At 43.5% G+C, this 18,343-nt stretch overlaps 1 protein-coding gene across 5 annotated transcripts in view; it reads right to left on the bottom strand.

Annotated features, from left to right (window-relative positions):
• kif13a (kinesin family member 13A) overlaps positions 1-18,343 on the bottom strand; it is a 167,348-nt gene that overhangs the window by 12,150 nt on the left and 136,855 nt on the right. For all 5 annotated transcript variants that reach the window (XM_055654640.1, XM_055654622.1, XM_055654631.1 and 2 more), the window contains 3 exons: positions 8,581-8,631; positions 5,323-5,434; positions 1,882-2,030 (listed from right to left, as the gene is read on the bottom strand). In XM_055654640.1, coding sequence (XP_055510615.1) covers positions 1,882-2,030; positions 5,323-5,434; positions 8,581-8,631 — 312 coding nt within the window. The remainder of the gene's footprint in view (positions 1-1,881; positions 2,031-5,322; positions 5,435-8,580; positions 8,632-18,343) is intronic.

Here is an 18,343-nt window from a genome sequence, read left to right on the forward strand (position 1 = left end):
CTGCAACGGTCGAGACAGACAATGGCACAACGTCACATCACAAATGACAGTTCATTAATCGGGCCACAAGCATGCAAGTTAGTTGATTGACGAACATCAATATTCTACACAAGCAATGGTGAATTGCATTTCATGAGCAAAAATAACTTGTGCATCTTCACCTGTATCAACAAGTCGGATCCATTTAAGAAAAAAAACCTGAAGCCTGTCGTAATTAAAACAAAAGGTGCAGCAATTTGTCACTCTTCATGCAAAACTGGCACATCTGCTTTGCACACCAGGGGGATGTTCATTCTCCACACTATTCGAGACAGTAACTACTTGCCATGCACATGGAGCTTTATTTTTTTTTAGAATACGGACATGCACGGCTTTAGGTTGCAGCGAGTTTTAAACCTTCTCTGCAGAGCTTCATGCAGATTATTTAATTCAGTTACCCGAACCCTATTCATATAAAAGGAACTTTGCATTGAGCCTAAATGGTATATGCTATTCAGCAGCACCAACGTTGATTGCCACCATGAACTCTTCCATGATGCAATATTAATTAGATTAAAGGGGTTACTATAGTTTTAGGAAAGCAATCCATCAGGCCTGTTTCCCCCTCCCCTTATTTCCCTATATCCCTTCAAATGATTCTCTCTCACACATGCCCATCAACTCCCCTTTGATTCATTACCATGTAGTTACATGAGGGACAATTTACAACAGCCAATTAAGCTACTAGCAAGGGTTTGTTTAGTTTACCGCTGACCAGCGATCCCCGTACACTCGCACTATTCTACACACCAGGGGCAATTTCCAATTTTTACCAAAGCCAATTAACCTACAGACCTGTACGTCTTTGGAGTGTGGGAGGAGCCGGAGCATCCGGAGAAATCCCCCGCAGGCCACGGAGAACGTACAAACTCCATAGAGACAGCACCCCAAGTCAGGATTGAAACCCGTGCCTCTGGCGCTGTAAGGCAGCAACTCTGCTGCCGCCGTGGGAGAGAACTGGAGCATTTTTCAGAATCTACATGGTCATGGGAAGAGTACGCAAGCTTACCTAAATAGCACCCAAGATCAGGATCCAGTCTGGCCCAATGGACTTGTGACGCCGCAGCACTTACAACTGGGCCGCTGTGCTGCCCCACCATCATTATCAAGATAGAAAACTCCCAACCAGCCACTGAAATCCAGGCTGCTAAGCTTATTTCTTTCAGAGGTACCAGTAAATATTTGGAAAACATGAAGTCGCCACAAAGTAAATGTAAGCCCCTGTCCCACACCTAAACAGCAACTTCTGGTGACCTTGAGGTCACCGGAGGTTTTGGTCACTCTCCCTAATGGTCGAAAGTTGTTTCGGCATGGTCGAGGCTTCATCTAGATTGCTGCTATTTTTTCATCATGTTAAAAACTGGCCTTGACTAAAAATAGGTTGCCGTTTTAAAAATCGATAATTTTTTAGTCGCTGGTCTGGTTGAAGCCGGTTTTCTTCACAGTCGAGGAAGGTTTTCAACATATGTGTGGGAGGTGGTAGAAGGTTGCAGGTCACCTCGACCTTGATTTTGTTTTGGGTGGCGGGCAAGGTCACCAGAGGTTGCAGTTTAGGTCTCCGAAGTGGGACAGGGGTTTAAGCTTTACTAATTTCCTTGCTGAGGTGTTCATGGAAATACATTCATCTAGTTTTTGAACTAATATAAATTGTTCATTGCGGGAAAGTTATTGAAATTGTCTGTACTAAAGTGTTTTTCATGGGATCATCTATTCAATGTTTAAATGTTACTGTTTAATGACCTTATAATGTAATGTGGTTCTACATCGATATTCAAATATTCATGTCTCACGATATCAAAAGGAAGCTAAAAGTATAATGTAAAGGCACACATGGTGATTTACCTCATTTGCTAGAAGAGGTTTAGTCTCTAAGTGCTGCTTGCCTTTTCGTTCTTCTCGTACAGGCAAAAGTGACTTCAGAAATTTTGGTGGCTGAGCGGAAAATGCTTTAAGTGGACTACCCAATGAATGATGACCCTCTGCTGCAGTACCTACAAGGGGAAGGAATAAAAGAAAATAACTTCATAAGTTATAGGAGCAGAATTAGGCCATTCGGCCCATCGAGTCCACTCAGTTTCAGTTTTAGTTTCTTGTCAGGTGTACCGAGGTACAGTGAAAAGCCTTTGGTGCGTGCAACCAGTCCGCGGAAAGACAATACATGATTACAACCGATCTATTTGCGGCACAGATACATGATAGACATGATAAGGGAATTAAGTTTAGTACAAGATAGAACCAGTAAAGTCCGATCAAAGGTAGTCCGAGGTTCCTCGATGAGGTAGATAGTAATTCAGGACTGCTCTCTAGTTGTGGTAGTCTGGTTGATGGCTGATCAATCTTTCATTCTCAACTCCTTTCTCCTGCCTTCTCCCCATAACCCCTGACACCCGTACTAATCAAAAAATCTGTCAATCTCCGCCTTCAAAATACCTATTGACGTCATAGAAACATAGAAAATAGGTGCAAGAATAGGCCATTGGGTCCTTCGAGCCTGCACCACCATTCAATATGATCATGGCTGATCATCCAACTCCCTTACCTGCCTTCTCTCCATACCGCCTGATCCCTTTAGCCACAAGGGACACATCTAACTCCCTCTTAAATATAGCCAATGAACTGGCCTCAACTACCTTCTGTGGCAGAGAATTCCACAGATTCACCACTCTCTGTGTGAAAAATGTTTTTCTCATCTCGGTCCTAAAAGATTTACCCCTTATCCTTAAGCTGTGACCCCTTGTTCTGGACTTCCCCAACATCGGGAACAATCTTCCTGCATCTAGCCTGTCCAACCCCTTAAGAATTTTGTAAGTTTCTATAAGATCCCCCCTCAATCATCTAAATTCTAGCGAGTATAAACCAAGTCTATCCAGTCTTTCTTCATAAGACAGTCCTGACATCCCAGGAATAAGTCTGGTGAACCTTCTCTGTACTCCCTCTATGGCAAGAATGTCTTTCCTCAGATTAGGAGACCAAAACTGTACGCAATACTCCAGGTGTGGTCTCACCAAGACCCTGTACAACTGCAGTAGAACCTCCCTGCTCCTATACTCAAATCCTTTTGCTATGAATGCTAACATACCATTCGCTTTCTTCACAGCCTGCTGCACCTGCACGCCTACTTTCAATGACTGGTGTACCATGACACCCAGGTCTCGTTGCATCTCCCCCTTTCCTAATCGGCAGATTCACCACCCTCTGACTAAAGACCACAGATTCACCACCCTCTGACTAACCTCTACAGAACAATAAACAATAATAATTCTCGATTGGTATCACACAAATAAAACAAACATCAAAATGAAGCTCAGTAAAAAGGAAGGAATTTACTTTCAAGTTAATAGAGCTAACTCGGGATATCAGAGTGCAATTGAGAAATTATCTTCCCTTCCAACTCATCAAGTAATATCGTTCACGTGGAGTGTTGCAATGGGGAAGGCAGAGGGGAAGGGTAAGAGTCAGGCAATTAAATGGGAGAAGAAAGATAAAAGGAGAGGAAAAGTGGTGTAAGAAAGAACTGCAGATGCTGGTAAAATTGAAGGTAGACACAAAATGCTGGAGAAACTCAGCGGGTCAAGCAGCAAAATAATAGGTGATGTTTTGGGTCGAGACCCTTCTTCAGATTGATGTGAGGGGAGCGGTCGGGACAAAGATTGCAATTAGGTGGAGGCAGTAGGACTGGTGGGAGAACTGGGAAGGGGGAGGGGATGGCGAGAGAAAGCAAGGGCGATCTGAAGTTAGAGAAGTCAACGTTCATACTGCTGGGATGTAAACCACCCAGGCGAAATATGAGGTACTGTTCCTCCGATTTGCGCTGGGCCTCACTCTGACAATGGAGGAGGCCTAGGACTGAAAGGTCAGATTGGGAATGGGAGGGGAGAGTTGAAGTGCTGAGCCACCGGGAGATCAGGTAGGTTAAGACGGACTGAGCAGAGGTGTTCAGTGAAACGATCGCCGAGCCTGCACTTGGTCTCGCCGATGTAGAGAAAAGTGAAGTGTTGTTTGGTTGACAGGGTTTGAGCATTTGGAGTTGTGGAGAAGTGCAATGGAGTTACGTGAAAACAAATGTGGATGAACAGCTTCAATGAAAACTTACAGACTAGAAAGTGCTGGAGTCCTCAATCAATGCCGTCATGTGAAAATTTTTCTTTAGATTAGAGATACAGCGCATAAACAGGCCCATGGGCCGACTGAGTCCGCGCTGACCAGCAATCACCCCGTACACTGGCATTATCCTACACACATGAGGAACAATTTACAATTTTACCGAAGCCAATTAACCTGCAAACCTGTACGTCTTTGGAGCGAGGGAGGAAGCCCACAGAGAGAACGTACAAACTCCATACAGACAGCACCTGTAGTCAGGATCCAACCCGGATCTCAGGCGCCGTAAGGCAGCAACTAGACAGATTCAAATGGGCTCCAAAAAATAACCATAGTCATCTATCAGCCCACCGAGTCCATGCTGACCATCAAACACTCATTTAGACAGACTGATTTACTGTCCCCATGTTCCCATCAACATCTCCCAACCTACACACTGAGGGCATCATACACTAGCCCAAAAAAACCCATCAACACTTCACTTATCTGGGATGTGGGAAGAAACCAGAGCCCCTCGTGGGAAACCAATATGGTCACAGTGGATATTTCTAAAGCAGAGACAGATAGATTCTTAATTAGCACAGGTCTCATTGCATCTCCCCCTTTCCTAATCGGCCACCATTCAGATAATAGTCTACTTTCCTGTTTTTGACACCAAAGTGGATAACCCCACATTTATCCACATTATACTGCATCTGCCATGCATTTGCCCACTCACCCAGCCTATTCAAGTCACCTTGCAGTCTCCTAGCATCCTCCACACAGCTAACACTGCCCCCCAGCTTTGTGTCATCCGCAAACTTGGAGATGTTGCATTCAATTCCCTCGTCCAAATCATTAATATATATATTAATATATATCGTGGGGTCCCAGCACTGAACCTTGCGGTGCTCCACTAGTCACTGCCTGCCATTGTGAAAAGGACCCATTTACTCGTACTCTTTGCGTAATTGGATAATTGGATTCGATGAGTAATGTAACTTGTCCCTATGATGTAGGATACTACTAGTGTACAGGGTGGCTGGCGCGGACTCAGTGGGCCAAAGGACCTGTTTCGGCACTGTATCGCAAACCTAAACTAAAAACAAGCTAATTTTCATCAATCATATGCATCAACAAGGCCACATGTCTGTCCTTTTAACGAATGATAACTTGGATTTAATTTGTTGATAATATAGTTACCTCCAGTGTCTTTTGTCCTACGCGGTGAATCTTTCAGTAAGGTATTATACCAGGAACCGTCCTGCAAGTTGCACGAGCAATCCAGAATATCTTGATGACCTTCTGAGCGACCCTAGAATCATTAGGAGGAAATATAGTGTTCACAGCATCAGTTCATCATTTACATTCAGTTTGTGTGTCACAAGGGGTGGCACGGTGGTGCAGCGGTGGAGTTGCTGCCTTACAGCGCCAGAGAACCGGGTTCGATCCTGACCACGGGGTGCTGTCTGCACGGAGTTTGTACGTTCTCCCCGTGACCTGCGTGGGTTTTCTCCGGGATTTCCGGTTTCCTCCCACACTCTAAAGACGTACAGGTTTGCAGGTTAACTGGCTTGGTATAATTGTAAATTGTCCCTAGTTTGTGTAGGATAGTGTTAGTGTGCGGGGGTCGCTGGTTGGTACGGACTCGGTAGACCCAAAGGGCTCAGCTGTATCGCTATACTAAACTAAACTAAATATCCGGGACATTATTATCGTGTGCTGATTCACATGTGTGGAGTGCATGAAAACACATCAAAGTGTCTATTTCGCAAATACAGAAATTGTATAAAATGCCATTTTGGGCACATTTTGTTTAGTTTATTGTCACATGTACCGAGGTACAGTGAAAAGCTTTTGTTGCGTGCTAAGCAGTTAGCGGAAAGCCAATAGATGATTACAATAGTGCCACCAACAATATACAGATAAATGATAAAGAAAATAACATGATTTAAGTTGGGGGTGATATAAAGTCCAGTAAAGTCTGATTAAAGATAGTCAGAGGGTCATTGCCAAAAACGTGTGTTAAAACTTCGCCTGTGATGAGAAAATAATTCATTGCTCTTTGGGAATATTGACCTGTTTGCTAACATGGCAGGCAGTTTGTTGAGACTTTTTAAAGTATTGTTTTACACTGAATGCTACCCAGCTGGTAATCTGACTCAGAGTAGATAGTTCAGGCATCACTATTGGGACAAATATATTTAATGATCTAAAATGAGAAAAATATTGTACAAAATAAATGGAAAATAACAAAAAATACAAAACCAGTTAATTTGACCAGCTATGTCTTCATGGCTCTGGGCAAAGCTGAAATTTACTAGCTACAGCTAAAACATTCTGTTTTTCATTTACCGTTTTCTATACTTATTTTTTTTTTAAATCCATAAGGGTGTGAGGGGTTATGGGGTGAAGGCAGGTGAATGGGGTTGAGAAAAAGATAGATCCGGCTATGATTGAATGGCAGAGCAGACTTGATGGGCCGAATGGCCTTATTCTGCTCCTAGAACTTGTGAACCTGCCAGTTTTGGAATGAATTCTTGACAAGTCGTGAGCTGGTGGTGAAAATTTGAGGGAAGAATGTTGTAATAATGGGTTCATGTTAATTTTATTTCTGACTTACATTTTAGTTTATTGCAGTAACAACCACAAACTCAAGGAATAAAACTTAGGAGGTTGTGAATGTATTAAACTAGAAGATTGAAACATGACCTGCACAATCCAGTGTACAGGTAAACAAATTGCATTCTTTATCCTCTTGGTGTTAATTTTGTATTATCAGCAAATGTAATGCTCAAAGATCAAAATTCTTGCTATTGAGGGAGTGCAGCGTAGGTTCACAAGGTTAATTCCAGGGATGGCGGGACTGTCAAATGCTAAGAGAACGGAGCGGCTGGGCTTGTATACTCTGGAATTTAGAAGGATGAATGGGGATCTTATTGAAACATATAAGATTATTAAGGATTTGGACACGCTAGAGGCAGGAAACATGTTCCTGATGTTGGGGGCGTCCAGAACCAGCGGATACAGTTTAAGAATAAGGGGTAAGCCATTTAGAACGGAGATGAGGAAACACTTTTTCACACAGAGAGTGGTGAGTCTGTGGAATTCTCTGCCTCAGTTGGAGGCCAGTGGAGGCCAGTTTTCTCGCTACTTTCTAGGGCTCTTGAAGATAGCGGAGTCAGGGGATATGGGGAGAAGGCAGGAACGGAGTACTGATTGTGGATGATCAGCCATGATCACATTGAGGCTGGCTTGAAGGGCCGAATGGCCTTCTCCTGCACCTATTGTCTATTTTCTATCAAAATGTGTCTCTAATATCCTACATTGCTTCAACCATTGCTGCATCTCAAAGACATTTTTATCTTCACTGTCTTTATCAAAGAGGCCATTCCAGACAACCAATGCATCACAGGATAGACATAAAAAGATGGAGTAACTCAGCAGGTCAGGCAGCATCTCTGGAGAAAAGGAGAAGATGACGTTTCGGGTCGAGACCCATCAGATCAGTGAAGAAGGTTTCCAGCCTGAACGTCGCCTATTCCTTTTCTCCAGAGATGCTGCCTGACCTACTGAGTGACTCCAGCATGTCGTGTTTAACTTCGGGGTAAACCAGCATCTGCAGTTCCTTCCTACACGATCAATGCATCATGTCAGAAAATCCGTTCCAACATAAAATCCTCATTTAAACTAAGAAAAGGTTAAAAGACCTCCCTACCATCGAAGGGGTCTATCGCAGTCGCTGCCTCAAAAAGGCTGGCAGCATCATCAAGGACCCACATCATCCTGGCCACACACTCATCTCCCCACTACCTTCAGGTAGAAGGTACAGGAGCCTGAAGACTGCAACGTCCAGGTTCAGAAACAGCTACTTCCCCACAGCCATCAGGCTATTGAACTCAACTCAAACAAAACTCTGAACATTAATAGCCCATTATCAGTTTATTTGCACTTTATCTGTTTTATTTATTCATGTGTGTATATATATTTATACAATGGTATATGGACACACTGATCTGGTCTGTATTCATGCCTTCTATATTCTGTTGTGCTGAAGCAAAGCAAGAATTTCATTGTCCCATCTGGGACACATGACAATAAACTCTCTTGAATCTTGAGGTTCTGGGAGCAGAAATTTTCATTGCTCACGCTAGTTATTTGATTTACAAGCCAGGCAAACCCCTGGAAATATTGTTCCATTCTACACAGAGATGAACATCTGGTGAGAACTAACATCTGTACGGAGTAGAGGTTGGGAATTGCAAATCAACATTATATGCTCCTCCATTCAGAGAGAATGGAAGAGATATTAACATCCATTGTACAAGGTGTTTTAAAAGCTGATTGTGTACAGAAAGTACCACCATTCACTTAATATCAGCTGTTCAAGGTGATCTCCCTCACAATTCTAAATGCATTTATTATTCTTTAACAAAGTATCACAAATTATTGGTTACACACCTTGTTTTCATCCTCCTCATATGCAGAGACATCTGTTCGACTATTGGATACCTGCAGAAAACAGAGGTAAAACAAAACAGATTCATCAGAGATTTTCACATGACTGTTTTGCTCCTTGACCGTGATGCACAAACAGCACACTTAAGCTATGGTTGTGAATCTTGAGACATTTTCATCAAATTTTAACACTGTTACTCGCTACGCCAAGCTGGTTAAAAGCAAGTTCTCCAATAAACTTAGCAGGGATGGATGCAAGAACAATAGAAACAATGCAGTTTATGCAAGAAAGCCTTCAACTGAGCAGAGAAGTATCACGGAAAGGAAAGTTTATTCCCGGGATGGCGAACTGTCATACGCTGAGAGAAAGGAGCGGCTGGGCTAGTATACTCTGGAATTTAGAAGGATGAGAGGATATCTTATTGAAACATATAAGATTATTCAGGGTTTGGACACACTAGAGGCAGGAAACATATTCCCGATGTTGGGGAAGTCCGGAACCAGGGGCCACAATTTAAGAATAAGGAGTAAGCCATTTAGAACGGAGACGAGGAAACACTTTTTCTCACAGAGAGTTGTGAGTCTGTGGAATTCTCTGCCTCAGAGGGCAGTGGAGGCCGGTTCTCTGGATGCTTTCAAGAGAGAGCTAGATAGGGCTCTTAAAGATAGCGGAATCAGGGGATATGGGGAGAAGGCAAGAACGGGGTACTGATTGGGGATGATCACCCATGATCACATTGAATGGCGGTGCTGGCTTGAAGGGCCGAATGGCCAACTCGCGCACCAATTGTCTATTGTCTATTATCTCCCAATAAGGCATTCCACAAAGCTTTGGTACAACTTATATGTTTTAATACTGTTTTGTTTAGTTTATTATTGTCACATGTACCAAGGTACAGTGAAAAACTTATTGTTGCGTGCTATCCAGTCAATGAAAAGTCGATACCTGATAACAATCAAGTCATCCACAGTGTACAGATGGTGCAAGAAAAAGGTCATTAAAGAACATTCAAAGGTCTCCAATGAGGTAGATGGGAGGTCAGGACAGCATTCTGGCTGGTGGGAGGGCAGTTCAGTTACTTGATATTAGCTGGGGAGACACTGTCCTTGAATGTGGAGACATGCATTTTTAAACCTCTGTACCTCTTGCCTGATGGGAGAAGAGGGAATGGCCGGGGCGAGACTGGTCCTTGATTATGCTGTACATACTGTAGAAATCACCTCAGCATATGTACCTGCAATCTTCAGTTATACAAAATCCTAATTGAACACTCAACAAACACCAGAGCTGATGGTGTAATAATTTCCCTGAAAAATTATAATCTACCCATTTCTTTACTGAGAAGTGTGAAGGGAAGGGGAATGTGAAACAGGAAATACAGGTGGACTTTATACAATGGGAGTCAACAGGGGAACTTCATCAAGGACCAAACCATCCATTTCCATTATTGCCCTGCATCTCTAACTACTTGTATATCTCCTAAATGTATCCCTTTTAAGGTCATAAGGTCATGTGATAGGAGTAGAATTAGGCCACTCGGCCCATCAAGTCTACTCTGCCATTCAATCATGGCTGATCTATCTCTCCCTCATAAGCCCATTCTCCTGCCTTCTCCCCATAACCTCTGATACCCGCACTAATCAAATGTTTTGTGTTGCCTTCATTGTTAAATAATGCCACGCCATTATTCAAAGCAGTGATTAAAATAGAAATAGGTCCACTGCAAATGGCAGCAGCCATCAAGTCACTACACAAGCCACATTAGTTTGCCAAATTAGAAGCCATTAAACTCTGTCCATCAATCTTCTGCCTGCTTTGTGCTATCTCTTGGTTGCTGATCACGGCTGTGATATACATGCATCCATGCATGCATGCTGATGCCTGGTGCTGCATTTCATACCTTTCAAAACAACACCTCCAGACCAAGGTTTGCAGAAGGTCTACAAAGCCAGATGACCTTTACTTCCAGTTGACCTCTGTTTTCATTTTCTTCACTGTTGTGAAATGATTCAGCTGCAACTGGATCACTGTTTGTAAGTTTAGTTTATTGTCACATGCATCGAGGTACAGTGAAGAGCCTTCCTGTTGCGTGCTATCCAGTCAGCGGAAAGACTATACATGATTACAATCAAGCCGTCTACAGTGTACAGATGCAGGCTAATGGGAATAATGTTCAGTGCAAGATAGTCCAGTAAAGTCCGATTAAAGATAGACCAAGGGGTCTCCAATGAGGTAGATGATAGGTCAGGGCCGCTCTCTAGTTTGTGATAGGATAGTTAATTTGCCGAGTAACAGCTGGGAAGAAACTATCGCTGAATCTGGAGGTGTGTGTTTTCACACTTCAGTACCGATTTTTGGAGAAGAGGGAGTGTCCAGGGTGAGACATGTCCTTGATTTTGCTGGTGGCTTTGCTGAGGTAGCGTGAAGTGTAGATGAGTTAATGGAAGCAAGGTTGATTTGCGCGATTGTCTGGGCTGCGTCCGCAATTCTCCGCAATTTCGTGTGATCTTGGTTGGAGTTTTTCCAAAACCGTGCTGTGGTGCATCCCAATAAAATGCTTTCTATGACACATCCGTCCGTAGAAGTTGGTGAGAGTTGGCGGGGACATGCCAAACTTCCTAAACTTTCTCAGGAAGTAGTGGTGTTCTTTCTTGGCCATTACTTCTACATGGCTGGTCCTGCACAAGTTTCTGTTGATATTTACTCCTAGGAACTTGAAGCTTTCAACCATCTCTACTTTTGTGCCACCAATGTATACCAGGGTTTGGGTACCACTTCACTTCCTGAAGTCATTCATAGTCTCCTTGTCTTGCTGACATTGTAGGAAAGGTTGTTGCCTTGGCACCAGGCTACAAGGTTCCCAATCTCCTTCCTGTACTCCGTCTCATCATTATTTTATATATCCGGCCCACGACAGTGGTGGCGTTTGCGGATTTGTACATCGAGTTGGATTTGTATTTGTCTGCATAGTCACGGGTGTACAAGGAGTAAGGAAGGCTGTTGAGAATGCATCCATTTGGGGCACCAGTGTTGAGGATTATCATAGAGGATGATTTTTTCACCTGTCCTCACTGATTGGGGCCTGTTAGTCAGGAAATCGAGAATCCAGTTGCAGAGAAGAATGCTGACTCATCGTGCAATGAGTTTGGAGATGAGCTTGGATGGGATAATGGCATTGAAAGCAGAACTGCAGTCAATGAATAGAAATCTGACTGAGGCGTCTCTCACATCTGGGTATTCCAGGGATGAGCGTGGCCCAGGGAGATGGCATTGTCCGTGGACTTGTTGCGGCAGTAGGCGAACAGCAGTGGGTCAGGTTTTCTTGGTAGACTGGAGATGAGAGGATATATTAGGTTGGAGATGAGAGGATATATTTTCCTATCAAGTGAAGGGTGACTGAAACATTCTGGAGTTATCTGTTGTTTAGGGAATAGGGAGATATCATTGGAGGTTCCTTCATAAATAGAGTCTCTCCTAAGAATGGTAAAATGCGTGGATGTTTATATTGAGGTCATCAGTCAGTTTGAAAAACGTTTCTTCTTGGGAGGAGCTCTTGAATGCACGGATGAGTTGGTTATTTTCACTTCTATTTCTCGAAGCACATTTATTCTTAACCAACTGTTGTATTATCAAGTCTAATCTCTGGGAGAGATGGATTAATTTTCTCACTGAAACTATGATACATGTATTTGGAGACAGAAGAGGCTGCAGATGCTGGAATTTAAAGCAACAAACAGCCTGATGAACAAATTGTCACATTTCAGGACCAAACCTTGCACCAGAACAGTAAATGTTTGGACTAATCCTCTTCTGTCGTTTGAAGTGAGCCACATGGAAGTCTGTCAGCTATAATAATGGAGCATCACAAAGAACTGAGGAATTTCCCATAGACTTTAGAGATACAGCACGGAAACAGGACCTTCACCGCACCGACCAGCGATCACCCCGTTAACTTGCACTATCTGACACACATTAGGGACATTTTACAATTTTACCGAAGCCAATTAACCTACAAGCCTGTACGTCTTTGAAGTGTGGGAGGAAACGGGAGCACCTGGAGAAAGCCCAAACTCACAGGGGAGAACGTACAAACTCCGTGCAGACAGCACCTGTAGTCAGGATCGAACTCGGGTCTCTGGCCCCGCGAGGCAGCAACTCTACCCCTGATCCACCGTGCCACCCTGCTTATTCTGACTGACTCTCCTACTCTGAATATACTTGTTCAGAAAAAACACTAAAATTATACAGTGATAGAATCATCTATAAAAGTACTCAATGGGGAGTTACAGACTTCAAATAACAATTTGGATTCATAGTCTAAATTCAGCATCCCAAATTTTAAAAAACCCCCGTTCACCTTGCATTTCACCAGTCGCTTATTCTGCCAACTCTTGCAATAGGTGCCTATGCATTTTTTACAGACTGGCATTAGTTCATTATAAAGCCCAAATCGGTACTGAATATTTAACAACATTGAAATTCCAATGAGTTACTGTGGCGTTCATGGAAAACTCACATGGAAATCAGTTTTCTATCTTTCCTAAAATCTGAAGAAGGGTCCCGACCCAAAACGTCACCTATCCATTTTCTTCACAGATGCTGCCTGACCTGCTGAGTTACTCCAACATTTTTTTTTGGTATAAATCAGCACCTGCAATTCCTTGTTATTTACATTCTATCTTTCGTAGCATAATCACAAGGCCCTTACCCACGCCTACGATTTGATCATAAGTGGTTTGCCTTCAGGAAGATACACACAGTGTATTTCTGTCCCGAGAAGGTGCAAGTCATTTTGCAAATCTGATAAACAGCATGGGTGTCAATAATGGATCAAGTTTCGGCACAGAATTCTGAATGTCGGCCAACTGTTACTCAACTTCCAGTTATATTCGTCTCCTTTGAGCACACCACAGTATTTGTGCAAATCTTCTTTGCAGTTGTGAAAACCTTAATGGATGAGACTTCAGATCCAAGCTTATTGAATCATATTTGCTTCCACACAGTTCAATTCAACAGGAGTAAAGCCATACAGAATTACATTAGGTTGAAAATAAATGCTGGGTAACTAAATTTCGGATGTACACAAATTTAACATTTGTTAATTCCAAGTAATAAACATTGCCAGAGCAATTGCAAATAGAAAGCTGACTGAATCCTAAAGTTATTCATACTTGGCCAGTACTGAAGCTGCATTAGGTCAACTCCGGTTCTAGATTAAATTACTTTGGTTAAGCAGATTTTTCTGGACTTCTCTCCAAGGCTAAGGGGTTTGTGGTTTGGCTGTTAAATCCTTATTTTGTAAAGTTGATACTTATGATTGATCTTCATTTGGATTCTATTTTTAAGTCAAACACAAACAATATCTCGATTTCATATCAGATTTTAAACTTTTTGCTGGTATTTAAAAACATTGATTTTCTTTAAGCAGTCACTTTTGGCATCAAATACGTCTGGCTCACTGATAAGGCAAGGCAATAATGCAACTGAAGCATGCATTCATCAGGACAGAGTAATAAGAGACATCTTGTTTATCCAGGGTAACAACAGATCCATTTGTTTCAGCCGTTTTTTAAAGCAGGGTCTTGGAAGCATCACTGCAGTCAAGTGTACTAGTCAACGTCCAGAGTTATTCATCGGTACTTAATATCAACAGCTTCAACCAGTTCAATATTGGGACTCACCAAATATTGAAAGCAACCAGTGCTGTCTGTACGGAGTTTGTGCATTCTCCTTGTGACTGCGTGGGTTTTCTCCGGGTGTTCCGGTTTCCTCTCACACTCCATTGGTGTACAGGTTTGTAGGTTAATTGGCTTCGATAAAAATTGTAAATTGTCCCGAGTGTGTAGGATAGTGCTATTGTATGGGGATCACTGGTCGGTGCGGACAAGGTGGGTCGAAGGCCTGTTTCCACGTTGTGTCTCTGAACTAAACTAAACAGAGCAGGTTATGTGTCATGTTTTCATATTTCATTTGGATACAGCTTCTCTTTAGAAATGTTGCAATTTATTTATTTTAAATGATGTCCATATTTTTATTTGTCGACATGCTTAAAGCCAGGAAACAATGCTGCCGACTTGCTTGCTCTGTAGGGCTGTTTCCGTGACTTGCTGCCTTTAACTTTATGGCCTTCCTGTCCACAGACGTAACATGTACAGGACCTTTCACAGTTCTGTGATCGTGTAGTTTTGCTGTCCAGGTTTGTTTTGAGCTTTGCCTCGCCTTTGTCAGATCCCGATGTCTTATCTGCCGTTGGTTTGGCTTCCGGGCTGGCCGAATCCTGAAACTTCTCCATTCTCTGAAGCCTCTCCATTTGATCCTTTTGGTGCAAAGCAAGTTGCTTCACTAACGTGGTTAGCTCTAGCAGTGCAGGGTCTTGCTCAAAACTCGACCCTGCTCCAGCCAATTCAGAAGCATCTCCCAAGCATTTTTCACCAACTTGCACAGAAGGAGCTGGATCACACCCTTCCTGTGGCTTTCCAAACTCATCTTTGCACAGTCTCGTTCCTTGCTCCCTGAACATGACCAACTTTGGGTTACGATCTGGAGGCTTCTGATGAATATTTTTCTCAAGTGCCGAAACCTGTGGCTTAACTTTCAGATCTTTATGCGCAGAGGTGCTCCGCCTCCCGGCTTTTGCTTTGAAGGACCTTAACACCGCCGCCACAGAATAGGTGGCTTTGAATTCATTTGTCTGCTCAAAGCTTTGAAGGAAACCAATCGCGGGGTCCAGGGACCGTCGTGAGGTTGCATATTCTGCTCTGAGCTTCCCAAAGGCTCCGGCTGGGCTTTGGTCCCTCAATGGCAACTCCAACACAAGCATCTTCGCTCTTCCCTCCAGGTGGTGAAGCACGGTTGCAAACCCAAGTGCAGCAGGCAGTTCGTCAGCATCCAGCGTCTGCTGCATTTCCCTGATCCAATCGTCCACGTCAATCCCACTTGCCCGGTTCCCACCGAACATGGGCGCACTCAGTAACCGGCGGGATGCACTCGTGGAGTAACACAGAGCCAGCGGGAATGATTCAGACTGACAGGAGAGGGCAGGAGGAAGGGACAGAATGTCCATTTCTGGCAGCTTCCACAGTTCTTCAGCTAAGTGACTGCTTGCCTCTCTCGACTCAGCAAGCTTCTTTCTCTACGGAACAGATGTGAGCAACAGAGTTCAAGCAAGTGACCATGGGCATCCAACATTTCGCATTGGCTTCCAAGCCACGTTAGACAGCCTCTGCTGCAGCCGGCACTTGCAAATGCAACAAAACACTGCAGCTTGCTTCACTAAAACCACAACTAAACCATACCCTCTGCCCTATCTTGATCTAGAAAGGCCACAAATGCACCACCTGTGTTCATGAGGGTCCCAACCTGAAACATCATCTATCTACTTTCTCCAGAGATGCTGCCTGGCCCGCTGAGTTACTCCAGCACTTATTGTCCATCCTTGGTATAAAGTAGCATTTGCAGTTCCTTTTTATTACATTATATCTGTTCATAACTTGTCACTTCACCAAAGTGCCACCTATTGCACATTTAAAATAGGTACAAAATACACGAACATAAAATGTATATTTCTCAAATATATGGACAACAGGCTAATTGGCTCAATTTAACGTTGGTGGTTAAAATGTCATAACGTGGGTCTTGATTTTATTATGAATTCTCTGCCTCAGAGGGCGGTGGAGGTCGGCTCTCTGGATGCTTTCAAGAGAGAGCTAGATAGGGCTCTTAAATATAGTGGAGTCAGGGGATATGGGGAGAAGGCAGGAAGGGGAACTGATTGGGGATGATCAGCCACTATCACATTGAATGGCGGTGCTGGCTCGATGGGCCGAATGGCCTACTCTTGCACCTATTGTCTATTGTCTATTACTCACTTCTTAAATACTTTTTGTGTTTACAGAGATCAGTGGATAACAAAATACATACTTTGTCTCAAACTTTAACGCCTAATGTAACACAATGGACAGGTACATGGATAGGAAAGGTTTAGAGGGATAAAAAGGGCCAAACTTGGGCAGGCAGGACCAGCTTAGTGGAGCAACCTGGTCAGCATAGACGGGGTGGGCAAAGGGGCCCGTTTCCACGCTGAATGACTCTATGTTTAGCTAAGTTAAGTTTATTGTCCCGTGACCCGAGGTATAGTGAAAAGATTTTGTTACATGCTAACCAGTCAGCAGAAAGGCAATACATGATTACAATCGATCCATTTACTGTGTATAGATGCATGATAAGGGAATAACGTTTTGTGCACGGTAAAGCCGGCAGAGGATAGTCCGAGGGCCACCAAAGAGGTAGACAGTCGTTCAGGACCGCTCTCTGGTTGTGGTAGGATGATTCAGTTGCCTGATAACAGCTGGGAAGAAACTGTCCCTGAATCTGGAGGTGTGCGTTTTCACACTTCTGTACCTTTTGCCTAATGGGAGAGGGGAGAAGAGGGAATGGCTAGGGTGCGAGTTGGCCTTGATTATGCTGCTGGCCTTGCCGAGGCAGCATGAACTATAAATGACAAAGGTATAAATAAAGAATTCTTAATTCTTTTACAGCTCTTTGCTAAAATGATTCTAATTAGATGTGTAAGTCCTACATTCAGCAGCATGAAATGAGAGCAATCAATTCTAAAGCTGTAAGCTCACCTCCCTGTGGTTTTAATCATAATTGCACACGCAGTTATGAAAATACATTTAATACCTCAATGAGAATCAAAAAATGCAGACGCTGGGAATCTGAAATAAAATGGAAAATGCTGCAAAAACAGCATCCTCATTACTCTCGCCACAGAATGGGAGGTTTTGTGTTCATATGACTGCCCAAATATTTGATAGAAACCATTTGTGAGGATCAGTGAAGGATGAGGTTCAGGTTAGTTTAGTTTACATTAGAGAGAAAGCGCAGGAATAGGCCCTTTGACCCACCGAGTCCTCGCTGACCAGTGATCCCCGCACACTAACACTATCCTACACGCACAAGGGATCATTTACAACTTTTTACCAAGCCAATTGGCCTACAAACCTGTACGTCTTTGGAGTGTGGGAGGAATCTGGAGCACCCAGAGAAGACCTAAGTAGGTCACGGGGAGAACGTACAAACTCTGTACAGACAGCATCCTGGGTCTTTGGCGCTGTGAGGCAGCAAATCTACCGCTGCGCCACCGTGTCACCATATGTTCAAACTCCCATTGTGTCACCATATGTTCAAACTCCCATGGTCAAAACCTCCCCTCTTTCTAAAATAAAACACTTGCATTTTGAATGAAATAACCTTTTGATTTTAAAATGTTCGTAAAATAGGGGCATGTCATGTTCAAGACGCGGGTACACAGCTGTTCCACTGAATAAACCTCTTTTTTTTTGTCCTTTCCAGATCCAAGCACAAAGACCTTGTTCCTCTTGACCATCGGCATATCCTCCCCATAATTTATCATGCTCATTTCTACTACAAAAACATGAAGCCACGGAGTCCAGACCCTGCCCGTCCCCTCCAAGACTGGGGAACCGAAGAGGAGAAGAGGAGGGAGCCGGTGACGATGGTCACGAGGAGCAAGGCCGGTAGGAAAGTGAACCAGGGTCTCCCCCCCTCGTGACCTCAAGGTCAGCTGCGGGAGGTGCCCTAGGACCCAGGTGAGAACAGGAACGTCGGTACGCTGAACGATCCAGAGATTCGCCTGGAGTGGGCGATGCTCCATAAGATCATAAGACTTAAAGCCCTGTCCCACGATGCGAGTTCATTCAATAGCACTCCCTAGTTTAAAAATAAATCAAACTCGTGGTAAGC

Source organism: Leucoraja erinacea, chromosome 2 (genome assembly GCF_028641065.1).
Source record: "Leucoraja erinacea ecotype New England chromosome 2, Leri_hhj_1, whole genome shotgun sequence".
NCBI lineage: Eukaryota > Metazoa > Chordata > Chondrichthyes > Rajiformes > Rajidae > Leucoraja > Leucoraja erinaceus.